Source organism: Haliotis rufescens, unplaced genomic scaffold (assembly GCF_023055435.1).
Source record: "Haliotis rufescens isolate VD_foot unplaced genomic scaffold, xgHalRufe1.0.p SCAF_4, whole genome shotgun sequence".
Taxonomy (NCBI): Eukaryota; Metazoa; Mollusca; class Gastropoda; order Lepetellida; family Haliotidae; genus Haliotis; species Haliotis rufescens.
This window is the reverse complement of record NW_025964112.1, coordinates 19,429,746-19,445,164: the sequence shown is the minus strand read 5'-3', so window position 1 is coordinate 19,445,164 and position 15,419 is coordinate 19,429,746. Positions and strand designations below refer to the sequence as shown.

General features: G+C 35.0%; 1 protein-coding gene across 26 annotated transcripts in view; it reads right to left on the bottom strand.

The window, feature by feature from the left end:
* LOC124132118 overlaps positions 1 to 15,419 on the bottom strand; it is a 239,477-nt gene that overhangs the window by 75,038 nt on the left and 149,020 nt on the right. For 5 of the 26 annotated variants that reach the window (XM_048382619.1, XM_048382622.1, XM_048382624.1 and 2 more), the window contains 9 exons: positions 11,221 to 11,241; positions 10,048 to 10,632; positions 9,454 to 9,513; positions 7,755 to 8,333; positions 6,082 to 6,123; positions 3,990 to 4,574; positions 3,611 to 3,700; positions 1,849 to 2,427; positions 989 to 1,021 (listed from right to left, as the gene is read on the bottom strand). The exons of 20 other annotated variants lie outside the window; for them this stretch is intronic. In XM_048382619.1, the coding sequence (XP_048238576.1) occupies positions 989 to 1,021; positions 1,849 to 2,427; positions 3,611 to 3,700; positions 3,990 to 4,574; positions 6,082 to 6,123; positions 7,755 to 8,333; positions 9,454 to 9,513; positions 10,048 to 10,632; positions 11,221 to 11,241 (2,574 nt within the window). The remainder of the gene's footprint in view (positions 1 to 988; positions 1,022 to 1,848; positions 2,428 to 3,610; positions 3,701 to 3,989; positions 4,575 to 6,081; positions 6,124 to 7,754; positions 8,334 to 9,453; positions 9,514 to 10,047; positions 10,633 to 11,220; positions 11,242 to 15,419) is intronic. One more of the 26 variants, XM_048382625.1, reaches the window with a different exon arrangement.

Genomic DNA, 15,419 nt, shown 5'->3' with positions numbered 1-15,419 from the left:
CTGTAGTATACCAAATAATTGAGGTCAAAAACTTTCCTGAAATGTGTATAGTAAACACTAAAGTAGTCAGTTATGAAAAAACAAATAAAATAGTTTGCTAAACATCTCCACAAAAGTAACAAAACGAATGAATAATTTACCAATTTTCTTCACATTAGCTGTCAGATATAATCATTTCATGGGGATGTTACTCTCAATCATAGTTATTTCCTTTGTCAATTTGAGTTTTTATGATGGACTCTGCTTTTGGAGATTTTTTATGATTATGGAAATGTTTTTTGTTGCTCTTAGGTATTTGCAGTGATATAGGTTTGAATTTGAATGAGTTGAAAGAAAAGAAAAAATTATTAGGCAGCAAAAAAGAAGAAATATGACATTAGGATAATATTCAGAGGGTACTTTAGATTTTAAGTGCTTTTCATACGACTTGTAATTGGTAGTTACCACCAATACATGACAGGTTTCGAATACACAATCATGCTCCTCCATCAATCATGAATAAATATGGCCAAACTGTCCCTATCTTCAACCAACAAATCAAGACATGGCCAGGTATAAATGAGAGGAAAATTAGCACAGATTTAGATCAATACGAATGTTGACTGTTGGAAAGTTGCAGCCATCCCTCTTGTCTTACAGTTTTGTGGATAGTTTTTTGTCACTCTGAATCTTTATGCAAAGATGTAAATATGAAACAGATGAGGCATTTTCACTGATCTCTACTTCTGGTGGGTAAATCATTTGCGGGGAATTAATATTGTACTATATCAGTAAAACCTGTTGGCCAAAGTCCTGAGTTTTGATCAATCATAGCAGCAATTCTTATTCATATTCACAAAGAAGGGGAGCACAAGCAGTGCCCGTGAGGATGCCATAAGGAATTAAAATGTTTTGATAGCACTGAACATAATCCCTTTCTAAGATTGCAAAATTCAAAAACCCTTTGAGTATTTAAATGGCCAAAGCATGCAATTAAGTATTGCCCTACCTGGTGTAGGAGGTGGTGTAGTTGCCACAGGTCCTGAAAAAAATAAAGCAACATGATAAGTATTAGCCTGATCACCCTTATTAGCATTGATAAGTATGTCAACAAATTCCATCAACAAGACCTAAGAAATCACAATTCAAAGTTTGTTATTTGATTCAATGCAAAATTTCTTATGGTCATTTTCTTTTTCACAAAGTTTCAGATGTCTAGACCGTGTGGTTTCTGTGTGAATTCTAATACATTTTGAAGAAATACATACATATTATGTTATGATGTTTTTAAGAAGCAGGAGTTTATGGTCAAGAACAAAAAAACTTTCAGCTCAATCCATCAAGCACTTGTGAAGCTTAAGAAGTACACAACTTGAAAAGAACAAATCACTAGACATAAGTTCACTGGTCTTTATGGCAGATGAGGATGAGGTACACAGTATAATGACTACAAAAGAAATCCAAAAACTTATAAATAAAAGTACACAACAAATAAAACAATCACTCACTGTACATTTGTCAATCAACAATTATGACAATGCAGCTGTCACTGCTTTTGATAATGATAACTAAAACATTCTGGTAACCCATTCATCTCTTTGACAGCCGATTTGCAATATTGGAATAGTTAATCTGTCACCATTTTGAATAAATCCAAGCTTTAATTGTTCCATAGTTATCTTTAGTTTTCATCTTTTCTGTATAAAAGAATCAAATACTTCATTTAATTTTTAAATTCAATAAATTCTAAATGAAACAGAAGATTTGAAGAATATGATTTAGGTCTACATGACTCATCAGCATTTTTACTCAACTGACTGTTACAATCTTGTTGATTCACAAGCATTTTCCAAAACTTTAAGCACTTACCATTACACCCTTTATTCAGGGATTCAAACACTTGATTCCTCATCTGCTTCAAGTCACTGAAATCTGTGACAGTAAATCTGTTCTCTTCTAGAGGGGGTGAGGCAATTTTGTCAATTTCTTTGGTGTCTGTCAGACCAATACCAATGACATAGACATGTATTCCCTGATTTCTGACTTTTACAGCCTCAGGCTGTACTCTTCTGGCATTGATATTGGACACACCATCAGTGATGAGAATACAGACATTGTGAACATCAGGTCGGTCTCCTGTTGCTGGTGTGAACATTTGAGTCCTCATTACATTTAGTCCACCATAGGTGTTGGTACTTCCATACATATAGGGTATATTGTCAATGGCCTTATAAACCCCTCTCTTATCTCCTATATATTCACTCATCTGGAACTGGATGGCAACTTTGGTACTGTAGATGACAATGCCAACTCTTACTTGGTCACCGTCAATATCAGCCTTGAAGAGGAAGAACTTTAAGAAGTCCTGTATGAGTCTGAAGTTGGGTTCTGTGACACTGGTGGAGGTATCCAGGATTAATACAAGATCCATCCTTTGTCCGGGACAATCTATAAGATTAAATATGAATGTTCCTGATTTCATTCAAAGATGTTTCATGATATGGCATTTGCCTACTGATAGGGATGATGTGGAGTCAGTTTCTGCTGATTATTAAAAACGTTCAAAGAAATTCATGAAAGTAATTGTTGGCAAATGTCATTCATTAACTGTTTATCATGCAGAACGGATATGCAGATTTAAATAACCAACAGTAATATATATATATATACTCTCCAAAAAGAGTGTCCAACACAACTGATACATTGCTCGTGGTCAAGCAACTTCTCTGTGCTCGTGGGTAGGGGGTCATTCTTGAAATGACACTTCAGTCAAAGGTCATCAAAATGTTCAGAGCCATTAGTATTGTTGATTTTCATTAACAACAGCAGCATGTGAGGCCTCTACGCTTGCTTCAATGCAGTATCTATGATAAGATAGGGAATGTGTCTACAACATGATGACTGCCAAAGGGTTATTGGCATGCTTCAAACTGGCAGAACTCAGCGAGAGGTAGCCAATATGTCCCTGACTGTGATTTGTAGACTTTGGAACAGGTTTCTCCAGACACAAAATGTTAATGATTGAGCCTCCATAATAGAAAGTAGAAACCAGGGGAATCATCTGTGGTCTTGTGTAATATTTTCAGACGAGTACAAATTCATGTTGCACTTTCTAGATAGGCATGGATGTATCTGGAAGCATCCTAACAAATCTCATATGAACATGATTGGGAGATGTGTATGCTGATGTCATAGGTTACCTGCTACATTAGCTGAAATGGGCAACGATACTGCAAGAGGGGTGGGTAAGACTCCCTCAAATTATTATTCGGAGATTGATTCAGACCATGCCATGCCATATGAAGGAATATTTGGCCAATCATGGGGACATGACCCATTATTGATCAAATCATTTTTTCACTACATAGCCCTGTAGTCTTTCTTGGTTGTCTGCACCCTTACAATGCACTGCCAACATGTTCTGTTGATTGAGTTGTTACACCTAGTACATCCTGTTCCTTATCTATCCATTACCAACACTTGATACCTGTTTCTATTTCTGTAATCATCAGTTATTTTTTAATATCACCTTCTTTTTGGGGGACACAGAATAACATCAGTTTTTAAATGTCCACTTTGAAAATAGTAGGACATTGACAAATTTCAAAGATGTTAACCGTGTGTGCCCTACCTGGTGGTGGAGGAGTTGTTGTCGTCGTAGTAGTTGTTGTAGTTGTAGTTGTTGTAGTTGTTGTAGTTGTTGTTGTTGTTGTTGTGGTTGCTAAAACAAAAAGTACAAAAAATTATAAATGACACTTGACACAATTAAAACCTTGACCGGGGGCAAATCTGCACTTTACAAGGTTAAAAGAATCCCATCTTGACTTCAGGCTCTGGGTGAATGTTGTGTGAAAATGTAGAAAGTTGCCAACAGATGCCAACATAAATGAACAACCCTATGTGACATAAGCTTATGATCTTGCAAGCTAAACTTATTCGTATCGAAATCAGATTTATCTAATGTTCCTAAAATTGAAAACATTTGTTTCTAATGTTATTCAGATACTTACTGTCACATCCTTTGTTCAAAGACTCAAACACTCTGTTCCTCATCACCTTCAAATCACTGAAATCGGTGACAGTAAATCTGTTCTCTTCTAGAGGGGGTGTGGCAATACCGTCAATTTCTTTGGTGTCTGTCAGACCAATACCAATGACATAGACATGGATTCCCTGCCTTCTGACTTTTTTAGCCTCAGGCTGTACTCTTCTGGCATTGATATTGGACACACCATCAGTGATGAGAATACAGACATTTCTTACATCAGGTCGGTCTCCTGTTTCTGGTTTGTACATCTGAGTCCTCATTGTGTTCAGTCCACCATAGGTGTTGGTACTTCCATACATATAGGGTATTTTGTCAATGGCTTTGTAAACTCCTCTCTTATCTCCTACATGGTCACTCATCTGGAACTGGATGGCAACTTTGGTACTGTAGATGACAATACCAACTCGTACTTGGTCATTATCAACATCAGCTTTGAAGAGGAAGAACTTCAAGAAGTCTTGTATGAGTCTGAAGTTGGGTTCTGTGACACTGGTGGAGGTATCCAGGATCAAAACAAGATCCATCCTCTGGCCCAAACATGTATTTTCTGTTTTAAAAAAAATATAAATCAATTGTTAAAATCATATTGTTCATTCATGAAACTTGTATGGCAATTCTTGACAGAAAAATGCTTTTTTCTTGTGTACATGACCCATATTTTGGGGGCAATATGGCTCTGTATGGTGTCTGTCGTGTGTGTAGTGTGTGTATAGTGTGGCGGTATATTGATAGACATGTTGACACCAGCATTTTGGGAATTTTGGGGGCACGACATTCTACATTCGACATCCATTGTACAGTCCAACAATATCATGAGCATCTGTTCAAGAATCAGTATCAAATAATGATATTACATGGTGTTCTCAAAAAGGTGAGCATATCCTGCCCCACTGGCAGCACTCATCACAAACACATGCAAAAGCAACTCAAGTGTTCACCTGAAAGAACATGGAAACATTTTGTACAAGTTAAAATAGGGACATCAGACATAGGGTTTGTAATGATGCATCAAATTTCTTAAATGTCCTCCACATGTCAACCATAAAACCTTAACAAAAGCCTTGAATGTTGTAACTGATCAAAACAACGCTTGAGCAACAGTTGTATGATACTTTATTAAATTTTTGTGGAAAGAGCATGCTTGCTTGTACCTTAATGCAGACTCCAAAGGCTGAAGCTGCTGAAATATTGCTTGACATAAAGGGAAAGTTGACTATTGGTAAATTGACAACTTTTTTTGTGTGTAAACATGGATTGAATATATATATATAAAATTTCAAACAAAGCAGCACTGAATATGTTCTCCAATATGTTTCATATGTATCATCTGGAAGAATACACTTACTGTGATGTCATGTGACAGTTACATTGATTATGATAATAATATATATATTTGGGAACAGTGCAGGTTCACTGTGCATTTTACGTAGCAATGAAACTGCGCTTTTGACCTAATCTTTAGGTTCTATTTAATGCTGGATTGAACTTACACAATCTGCATAAAAAAGTAGTTGGGACTAAGAAAGTAAACATCAGTAGGTTATATCAGTGTTCATATAACCAAGTTCATCTGTACACCAATAAATGCCTCAGTGTCAAAAGTATACAAACAAATTACCGGTATCCTTTACCCTCCCCTAATAGTTTGGAACACATATTGCTAATTACTAAGAAAACCAAACTTTCCAAAACAAAACAGATTTTCTAACTACGATTTAGTTTAAAATGTCAATCCTTAGAGACTATGATTTTGTTTAAAGTATCAATCCCTAGAGACAAATGTATACAGAAGACTTACTCTGATACCAAGCATATCAGTAAGTATGCCCTACCTGTGGGTGGTGGTGTAGGAGTTGGTAGAGTTGATAAAGTGTCAATCCCTAGAGACAAATGTATACAGAAGACTTACACTGATACAAAGCATATCAGTAAGTATGCCCTACCTGTGGGTGGTGGTGTAGGAGTTGGTAGAGTTGTTAAAGTGTCAATCCCTAGAGACAAATGTATACAGAAGACTTACACTGATACAAAGCATATCAGTAAGTATGCCCTACCTGTAGGTGGTGGTGTAGGAGGTGGTAGAGTTGTTAAAGGCTCTGAAAAGGTAAATAATATTTAAATTAATCTATCTGTATGTGAATATTTAAATTAATACCAGTTTGAAGTAACAAAAGGGTTTCTTAAAGAAGTTCCTTGAGAGCATATTTATAGTTTTTTCAACATGAAAAACTCTGGATCCCAGATGATATTTGTTGAAGATGATAATCACTTAGTGACTTTGGTCACAGATTGCTCACATATAATTTTTTCACCAAAACTTTGTTTCATGCATGCATTTTAGGCATAACTCTGTTTATAATGCTGATGAAGGTTAAACATTTTAATGTCTAAATAAGAAAATATATTTGTTGTTTGAAAACATTTGACAAAAACAAGAAACAAAATATAAAAGTTTTTCCAGTTTCAAAATTTGTCAAAGTTAGTGAAGTCATTTTCATACCATGTACATTAGGTTGTGAAAACCAGTTTAAAAAATGAAGTAAATAAATATGATGCACTTGACCAGGGTTTTATGTGACGCATACATAATTCCTAAATACATGATGCAATTGTAATCCAACATACTCCTAATCATTCTTTTGATAGACATTGGTCAGTATTAATTCCTACAAAGACATCCAGGAGACAGTAACCCCCAAAAATGTTTTCCCAACATATTAAACCTCAATATTCATTTTAACTAAGACAAGCATTTCTAAAATCTTCAAGGGCATGGCTGTAGGAGTCTCTAAATTCTGCTTATGACTATAAAGAGTGTGAGTGAGTTGGGTTTAACGCCGCTTTTAACATTATTCCAGTTATATCATGGCGTGTCAGCTTAATGTGGGAGGAAAGTCCGAAGTAATGCAGGTCTCGGACGTTTACCACTTTGGTGAAACCCACGAACATGGGTATGGTACTGACAAACCTAGAAACGTAATCGGGGCGAACCGGGATTCGAACCCACAATCATTGGTTTCTGGCATGCCCAAGGGATGCAACTCTGCACAGCGAATCGCGGCGCCTTAGACGACTGGGCCCCCCGTGCCCTCCAACTCTATAAAGAGAGTGAGTGATGATGACATCAGTTTTTGTAGGCCCAGTGAAACCCTAACTGACTTTTAAATTTGGGAAAAACATTGTCTAAGATGACCCTTTGTTGGCAATTGTAGCAAGATTTGCAGTGATACAGAATGTGATTCTGTGTTTGATATATGGTTGGTTGGTTTGTTGTTTTACACCGCACTCAGCAATATGTCTGATATATGAATGCATATTGATTTCCAATACATAAAGTTCTCTTGCATTCATAAATGTGAATTTCTAAGACATATATACACAGTTTAGATAGATATTTTGCTTATAAACTTAGTTAGTCCAAAAAAACAAATTTTCTAAACCACGATTAAAGATTAAGTAACTATAATATTCTGCTCCAAGTCATAAGTAAACTTGTCAAGTTTCATGCAGACAGAATGAAAGGATTCGAGATTAAAAATCTTAAAGCTGAATACAAAGTTTAACGACAAGCAATGAAATGTTTCCAAACGAATTAAAAGCATCATTGAAAAGGTAGTTTTTCTACATTGCTCATATCAAGGATTCCTAACACATTTTATGATATTTAAATCCAGGCTAATTCCGATCTGTTGATTGACAAGCATTTTCCAAAACTTTAAGCACTTACCATTACACCCTTTATTCAGGGATTCAAACACTTGATTCCTCATCTGCTTCAAGTCACTGAAATCTGTGACAGTAAATCTGTTCTCTTCTAGAGGGGGTGTGGCAATTTTGTCAATTTCTTTGGTGTCTGTCAGACCAATACCAATGACATAGACATGGATTCCCTGACTTCTGACTTTTTTAGCCTCAGGCTGTACTCTTCTGGCATTGATATTGGACACACCATCAGTGATGAGAATACAGACATTGTGAACATCAGGTCGGTCTCCTGTTGCTGGTGTGAACATTTGAGTCCTCATTACATTTAGTCCACCATAGGTGTTGGTACTTCCATACATATAGGGTATATTGTCAATGGCCTTATAAACTCCTCTCTTATCTCCTATATATTCACTCATCTGGAACTGGATGGCAACTTTGGTACTGTAGATGACAATGCCAACTCTTACTTGGTCACCATCAATATCAGCCTTGAATAGGAAGAACTTCAAGAAGTCCTGAATAAGTCTGAAGTTGGGTTCTGTGACACTGGTGGAGGTATCCAGGATAAAAACAAGATCCATTCTCTGTCCGGGACAATCTATAAAATTAAATATGAATGTTCCTGATTTCAGTCAAAGATGTTTCAGGATTTGGCATTTGCCTAATGATAGGGATGATGTGGAGTAAATTTCTCCTAATTGTTAACATGAGTCTAAAGAATATCATCAAAATAATTGTTGGCAAATGTCACTTATTTACTTATGGTAAAAGCATAGTTTCATAAATACCACATTGAAGCAACTGTTGGCAGATGTATTAAGTCAAATCATGGTCTAAAAGATACCTTATTGAAAATATACCAAAATATGAATTCTACCATGAATTGGAAACATAGCCAATTCTGCTTGCTCAATCAGAGGTTGCTAATGACTATGACACCTTTCATTAATGATGCTTATTTTATGACAGGAAAAGCTGCTATTAATTGAAAAGTAATTCTTTCTCAATCACAGTTGGTAGGCATTTTTGAAAATAATGCTATGAACAATCTCAGGTTATATAATTCAGAGTTGTGGTTACCACAGTATTCGTGTGTGGTGGAATATGAAATGTATTGACTGAGAGTGTAATTCAAGTTTTAGGGGAAACAGTTTGAAATTTGGTGTCTTTTCTATATCAATCTGTAGAACTGTGATTTATCTTTTTCAACCAAACTAGTGGTGTGACATTGTAATAGCAAAAGGTAGTTTAGAACTAATTCTTGTAAGGCTTGCTTAAGTTTCTTTAGGCTTGCCCACTTCATGTTGACTAATGAAGAAGCTGTGTTGCACACTTTCAATTCCTGATTCCTGTGAGTAAAGACTAATGTAATAAAATAATAAAGTTTAAGCATAGACAACCATCTATTGTTTAAAGGCTAATAAGTGTGACACTTAATTTGGATTGATCATCCCGCACTTACATAAAATATGTTTATTGACTGTAGATACTTATGTTTCAAGTGACTTATGAAAATGATTGTCTGGTATTGGAAATAGAACACCAGGGAACTGTTGTAGTTAAAAAAATTGTTTTGCTCTAGGTGTTGATGACATGAGGCCCTCGTGATCAGAGCACTATTATCGTATACATAAAGCCTCTGACAGTGTTAAAAAGTCTTCACTGAAATAAGTAGGACACAATAACATTTCTAAGAGCACATTTGTATGCCATCCTACCTGGTGGTGGAGGTGTAGTTGTGGTAGTTGTGGTTGTTGTAGTTGTGGTTGTTGTAGTTGCTGAAACACAAATATTTTGAAATAGTAGACTTACAATAGATAGTCACAGGAAAAAAACACACATGTGGGTGGGATTCAGAGGCAGATTCAGGATTTCAAAAGGGGTTGAGGTGCACACTACCAAAATCAGTAAGTGAACAATAATACATGAAAGAGAGACTTACACAGCTGACATGTAAGGTATCTGAAAAATGGGTGTGGGGTTTTCTACAAAGGACATTATTTACAGTATTCCTTTTTTTAATATATTGACTCAGACAGTGTCAGCTTGTCTGTCTGTATCAGATATAGACATAGTGTACATCTTGCCAATATTTCTTGAAGTGAATAAGATGTTTCAAGTTAGGGCACAATGACACACAACAATTTTGACCATCCCATATCCCTTTTAGTCAGCTCTTACCATAAAAAGGAGACACTTGGTTCCTATTTTCCCTCAGAATCCCCATTACCAGTAGTGTCATGTGCTTAAGCTATTGAAATTTCTCTTTGTTATATGAAAAAGAGTTTATCTAATGATATTCAGATACTTACTGTCACATCCTTTGTTCAAAGACTCAAACACTCTGTTCCTCATCTGCTTCAAATCACTGAAATCGGTGACAGTAAATCTGTTCTCTTCTAGAGGGGGTGTGGCAATTTTGTCAATTTCTTTGGTGTCTGTCAGACCAATACCAATGACATAGACATGGATTCCCTCACTTCTGACTTTTTTAGCCTCAGGTTGTACTCTCCTGGCATTGATATTGGAAACACCATCAGTGATGAGAATACAGACATTTCTTACATCAGGTCGGTCTCCTGTTTCTGGTTTGTACATCTGAGTCCTCATTGTGTTCAGTCCACCATAGGTGTTGGTACTTCCATACATATAGGGTATATTGTCAATGGCCTTATAAACTCCTCTCTTATCTCCTATATATTCACTCATCTGGAACTGGATGGCAACTTTGGTACTGTAGATGACAATACCAACTCGTACTTGGTCATTATCAATATCAGCAGAGAAGAGGAAGAACTTCAAGAAGTCCTGTATGAGTCTGAAGTTGGGTTCTGTGACACTGGTGGAGGTATCCAGGATCAAAACAAGATCCATCCTCTGGCCCAAACATCCCCCTCCTGTATTTTCAAAAAGAAATTCAATGTGCCTTGTAACTCACACAATAAAAAAAATTGACCAGATGACGTATGGTCATATATTTTCAAGGATGTAATACAATAGCTGTATTTTCTAATAATTATAATAAATAGCTACTATCATGTAGGACGGTTCCCTTGTGAAATAATTGTTATTTAAAATTCTTCATCAGATAAGGATCTATGATTACAGTTTGGCAGTTTGTAATTGTAAATGTTATTCAACATAAAAAAGCCCAATATCTAAATAACTGATGACGATTATACAAAATACTTTGTTATAAATCTAAGCCCTGAAAGGTTGAAAGGGGTTGAGTGACCCGTTCATGATTATATAAAATTAAAGTGAGTGGTACAGGAAGAGTAATATTCTATTTTATTTTAGTAACATTCCAGCACTATCATGACAGGAGACACCAGAAATGAGCTTCACACATTGTATCCATGAGGGGAATCGAAGCATGGTGAGCGATAGTTTTAACCACTAGTCCATCCCACTGACCCGATAATGATTATGATGATGTTGATGAGGATGATGATAAGGAGCATATCAAAGGGGTTCTATCTTACCTGAAGGTTGAGGTGTAAGACCTGCAAAAGGAGCAGGAAAGAGAATGAAACGAAATGCACAAACTACATCCACAATACACTGAATTATAATACATCTGGCAAAGAATACAATTAAATGCAGATGGTTAATTAACATCCCTAATGTTTTGACAATTAAGCACACATTTTATCAATATCTATGATACATAAATGCATAGAACAGATATTTGTTACCAGATTTTTGATTATTTGGCTTCAAATAAAATAAAATACAAGTTAGCATATGTATAACATTATCTGACAGACAAAAACATAAAGACATATACTGTATTACAAGTACATTACATAACAGCAGACTTAAACATATACAAAGCACAAACATTGCTTCTGTCATTTACATAAAAGCAAGAGCAATGATCACATCCTCATGTATGTATCCTTCTTCCTTATGGAAAATCCTTCATTGTCCTCTCATTAATATAAAAGTCAGGAAAAATAGGAGAAAAGTTTGTCTTGTATTCTTATCACACATATTTGAAAAAATGGTAAAACATTTTGATAAAAAATTGAAATCATGAAAGTTTTGAGCAAAAAAGCATGAAGCTGAAAGCATGGGTACATGCATGCTAAACATTGCAGCACAAATCATGCAACAATCTGAAATATAACTAAAACACATTGTCTCAGGCCTCAATGCACAAAATATCATTTCCGGCTGGAGTGTGTAGTGACGATACCTGAAACAGACAGACAAACACACTGGACAGACTCACAGACACTTCATTTATTACAATGACATAGCAAAGATTCACTTGTGCTTACAGAGTTATACACACATTGTGTTACAGTCAGACAATTACAATAACACAAACAATACTAATTTGACATTGTGTGTTATATCTATAGATATATCAGTGGACATATTATGACATTTTGAGAACTGTTATACAGAAAGAAAACAAATAACTAATGACACACAGTATGCTTTTTAAGCTTTACTATGTATACATATAACACATTAACTGCTTTTACAGAAAACAGCCATTATCATTGAGAAAAATATCACCTTAATTAAGTCAATACAGAAGATGGAAAGTCTTTTCATACTGCCCTGACATAGATTGACTGCCATTACACTGAAGTTTGCTTCAAACAAAATCAGGTGCAGGTGTTAAATTTGAAGAAGGGTATTGTTTACTCTGTATACTAGTCTCTGTCTGTCTGTTTGTCTGTTTTTTATCTGTCTATAATATGTCTGTATCTAAGGTTAGACTTAAATAAACTACCTGTCAGTTTGTCTGCCAATAATTACAGCCTAAAACAACAAAATGGTCTAGTACACAGCTAATCTCTTGCACTTCTACTTAATGAAATAAAGTTTTTAATGGTTTTTTTCTTATCTTAAAATCTTAACCATGTTTTTTTTTTACTGGAAAAAAGATACCCGGTACACATAACCGATACTGTTTCAACTTCTAAATGCTTCTCAAAGGGGAACAAAAAAAACCTGTTTGATCACATGCAACTGTTAATCAATATATGATTTTCCTCTGCTTCTCTTCTAATCCCTTCTCTTGGATAGTTCATGTAGATGTTCGCTATTTCACAATACCCTTTCGGTGTCTCATGAGTGGTAAACAGTACTTTTGTGTGACTGACTGACAAAGTATTTAACGTTTGTTGTTATTTGTGCAGTTAGTAACTGCCTCACATCACAAAATAAGACTGAATGAATAAAGACTAAATTTCCAGTAAGAAGGTATTCAATAAATTAGGTTGTATGGTGGTGTGGCCTAGTGGTTAAATTGTTTGCTTGTCACACCGAAGACCCGGGTTCGAATCCCCATATGGGTACAATGTGTGAAGCCCATTTCTGGTGTCACCCGCCGTGATATTGCTGAAAGCAATTCATCATCACTTGATAAGTTCACTAAAATGTCACCATCTGGAACTTGTCACAGATAAACATGGATTGTAACAAAGTCTGGTCGTCTTTTACATAGAATGCATAAATTGGTTGTGTGATAGAGAAAGGAAGGATCTTAATGACATCTTATCGACATGGTATTCACATGTATTCACTGATACCTATGGTATCCTCAAACACTAATCCTCAGAATGGTCATTGGGCAACTATAAAATTCATAAACCCTGAATGAGTGCGTGTCTACATGGTCAGTCAGACAACATGGCAGTTTATATTCATTTCTGATATCCTGTAATAATTTGTGGTACATGTTAGAAAAACACATTCTGAAAAGATATCCCGAGTCCCCCACTAAACTACCTCTTATTAATTCTTACAAAAACAAAACAAAAGAGGGGTGTCACACAGCCTAAAAATCTATGAAAAAATGCATTTCCCTGATCGTGATATTGTATCTCACATCATTCTTGACAACATTCTTTACCATAATATTTATAACATATTTAACGTGTACATTTCACCATTATGATGGAAATAATTTTTAATTAATTTGATTAATTGAGAATATCAAATTTTGCCCTGTTTATATAAGTGTATCTCTCATGATTATGATGATGAGAATGATTTTCTAAATATTATTTCGAATGATATAGAAATGATATTTGGTAATTGTAAGTTGGCATTTGTCTCTGTGAATAACCTGCTTCTTTATTTGCATTTCAATAGTTTCTTGGAGTTTCCTTGTTTCCCTGTGATTGATGTTGGTATGGAATTCTTTGGTTTGTTGCCAGGAAATATCATGGTCAGGATGGTCATAATATTGTTATTCTTGCACCTTAAACAATTGATCCAAACTTATGTAAACATATCAACATGTATACATATATTAACACATCTGAATGAAGGGATCATGAAACCTCGATACACATAAACTGATTGTTATCCATTAAAAAGTCATGTATTCATCATCTATCGCCGGAAGTGGAGAATTGTCCGGGGAGACAACTCTGTCTAACTTTTCTTTAGGGTCTCTAATAGAGCCTATTGACCTTTTTCACACTTTGCTACTTCCGGTTTGAAAGCGAGGCTTGGAGAGCAGAAGGTGAAGACTGGATAGCACATGAAACACATGGAGATGTCAACAAGGCACGCAATCGGGACAAACTGTGACAATTTAACCATCCCAGTACATTTATCGTAAGTATTGAACATTATTCTTATTCTTATCATTTACAAACTATTCTACTGTTTTCTGGTCTCCTTACCGATATAAATTTGAGTCTGGCCGTTCTGTTGTGATTTCAATTTAAAATATCCATGACCACCTGGTAACTCCCAGTGAAGTTTATGGTAGCTGAACAGATTTAATACAAATGCTACTGAGATCTTGTAAAGAATAATTCATTGTTTACACACCATTAAGCCAAACTATTTATTGTGAGTTTAAATAACTTTGAGGGTTGTATTTGAAGTCGAAATATTGACCTTTTGACCATATCTAGATATATGTCAGAAGCTAACTAAATTGATATGTTCATATAATGTATCAAATTGTAACCTACTGAGAATTTACAATCGTAACAAATCAGAATTTTGCATCAGTTGCGTATTTGATGTAAATTGTAATGGACTCAAATGCATTCCAATAAAATATTAGACCTCCAGATCTACTTGTGCTGTTGTGATTGTGAACAGTTGTTATTTTGATTGTCAATGTTGACAGATTAGATAGCCTGAGGTGTATTATTTCAACTGAATTATTACATAAAGGGTGTGTAAATATTTGAAGTAAAGTACAGTTTGATCTGCAATTTTGTAAACAATATTTCTACCCAAATGACATTTACTTTACTGTACCAAATTAATCATGTTATGAAATGAACAAAAACCCAACTAATTAATGGCCACTAAATGTTCAATCTACATTTGATCTTTATATAATTTACAGAAACAGATAACTCTTTTACAGTTTGTATTCAAATATTTCAAATGCATAAATTGATATTGACATTACTATAAACTTAAAGTATAAACAGAATTATTTTTAATTCCGATGCATATTGCAATCATAACTCATTTATTCCCTTTGTTTAATTGTAAAACCCATCTGGTTTTATGTCCACAAACATGTTTTGAAACTTTTAAAACAAAATGATTTCTTTTGTGCAAGCAATTGCCATGTATTATTGATTATTAAACATATCAATTTATATGTAAGAATATAGGTGAGCTTACTGTGTCATTTTGCAATTATATTGTTATGATGTAATATTTTACTATTGTTAACAATCTT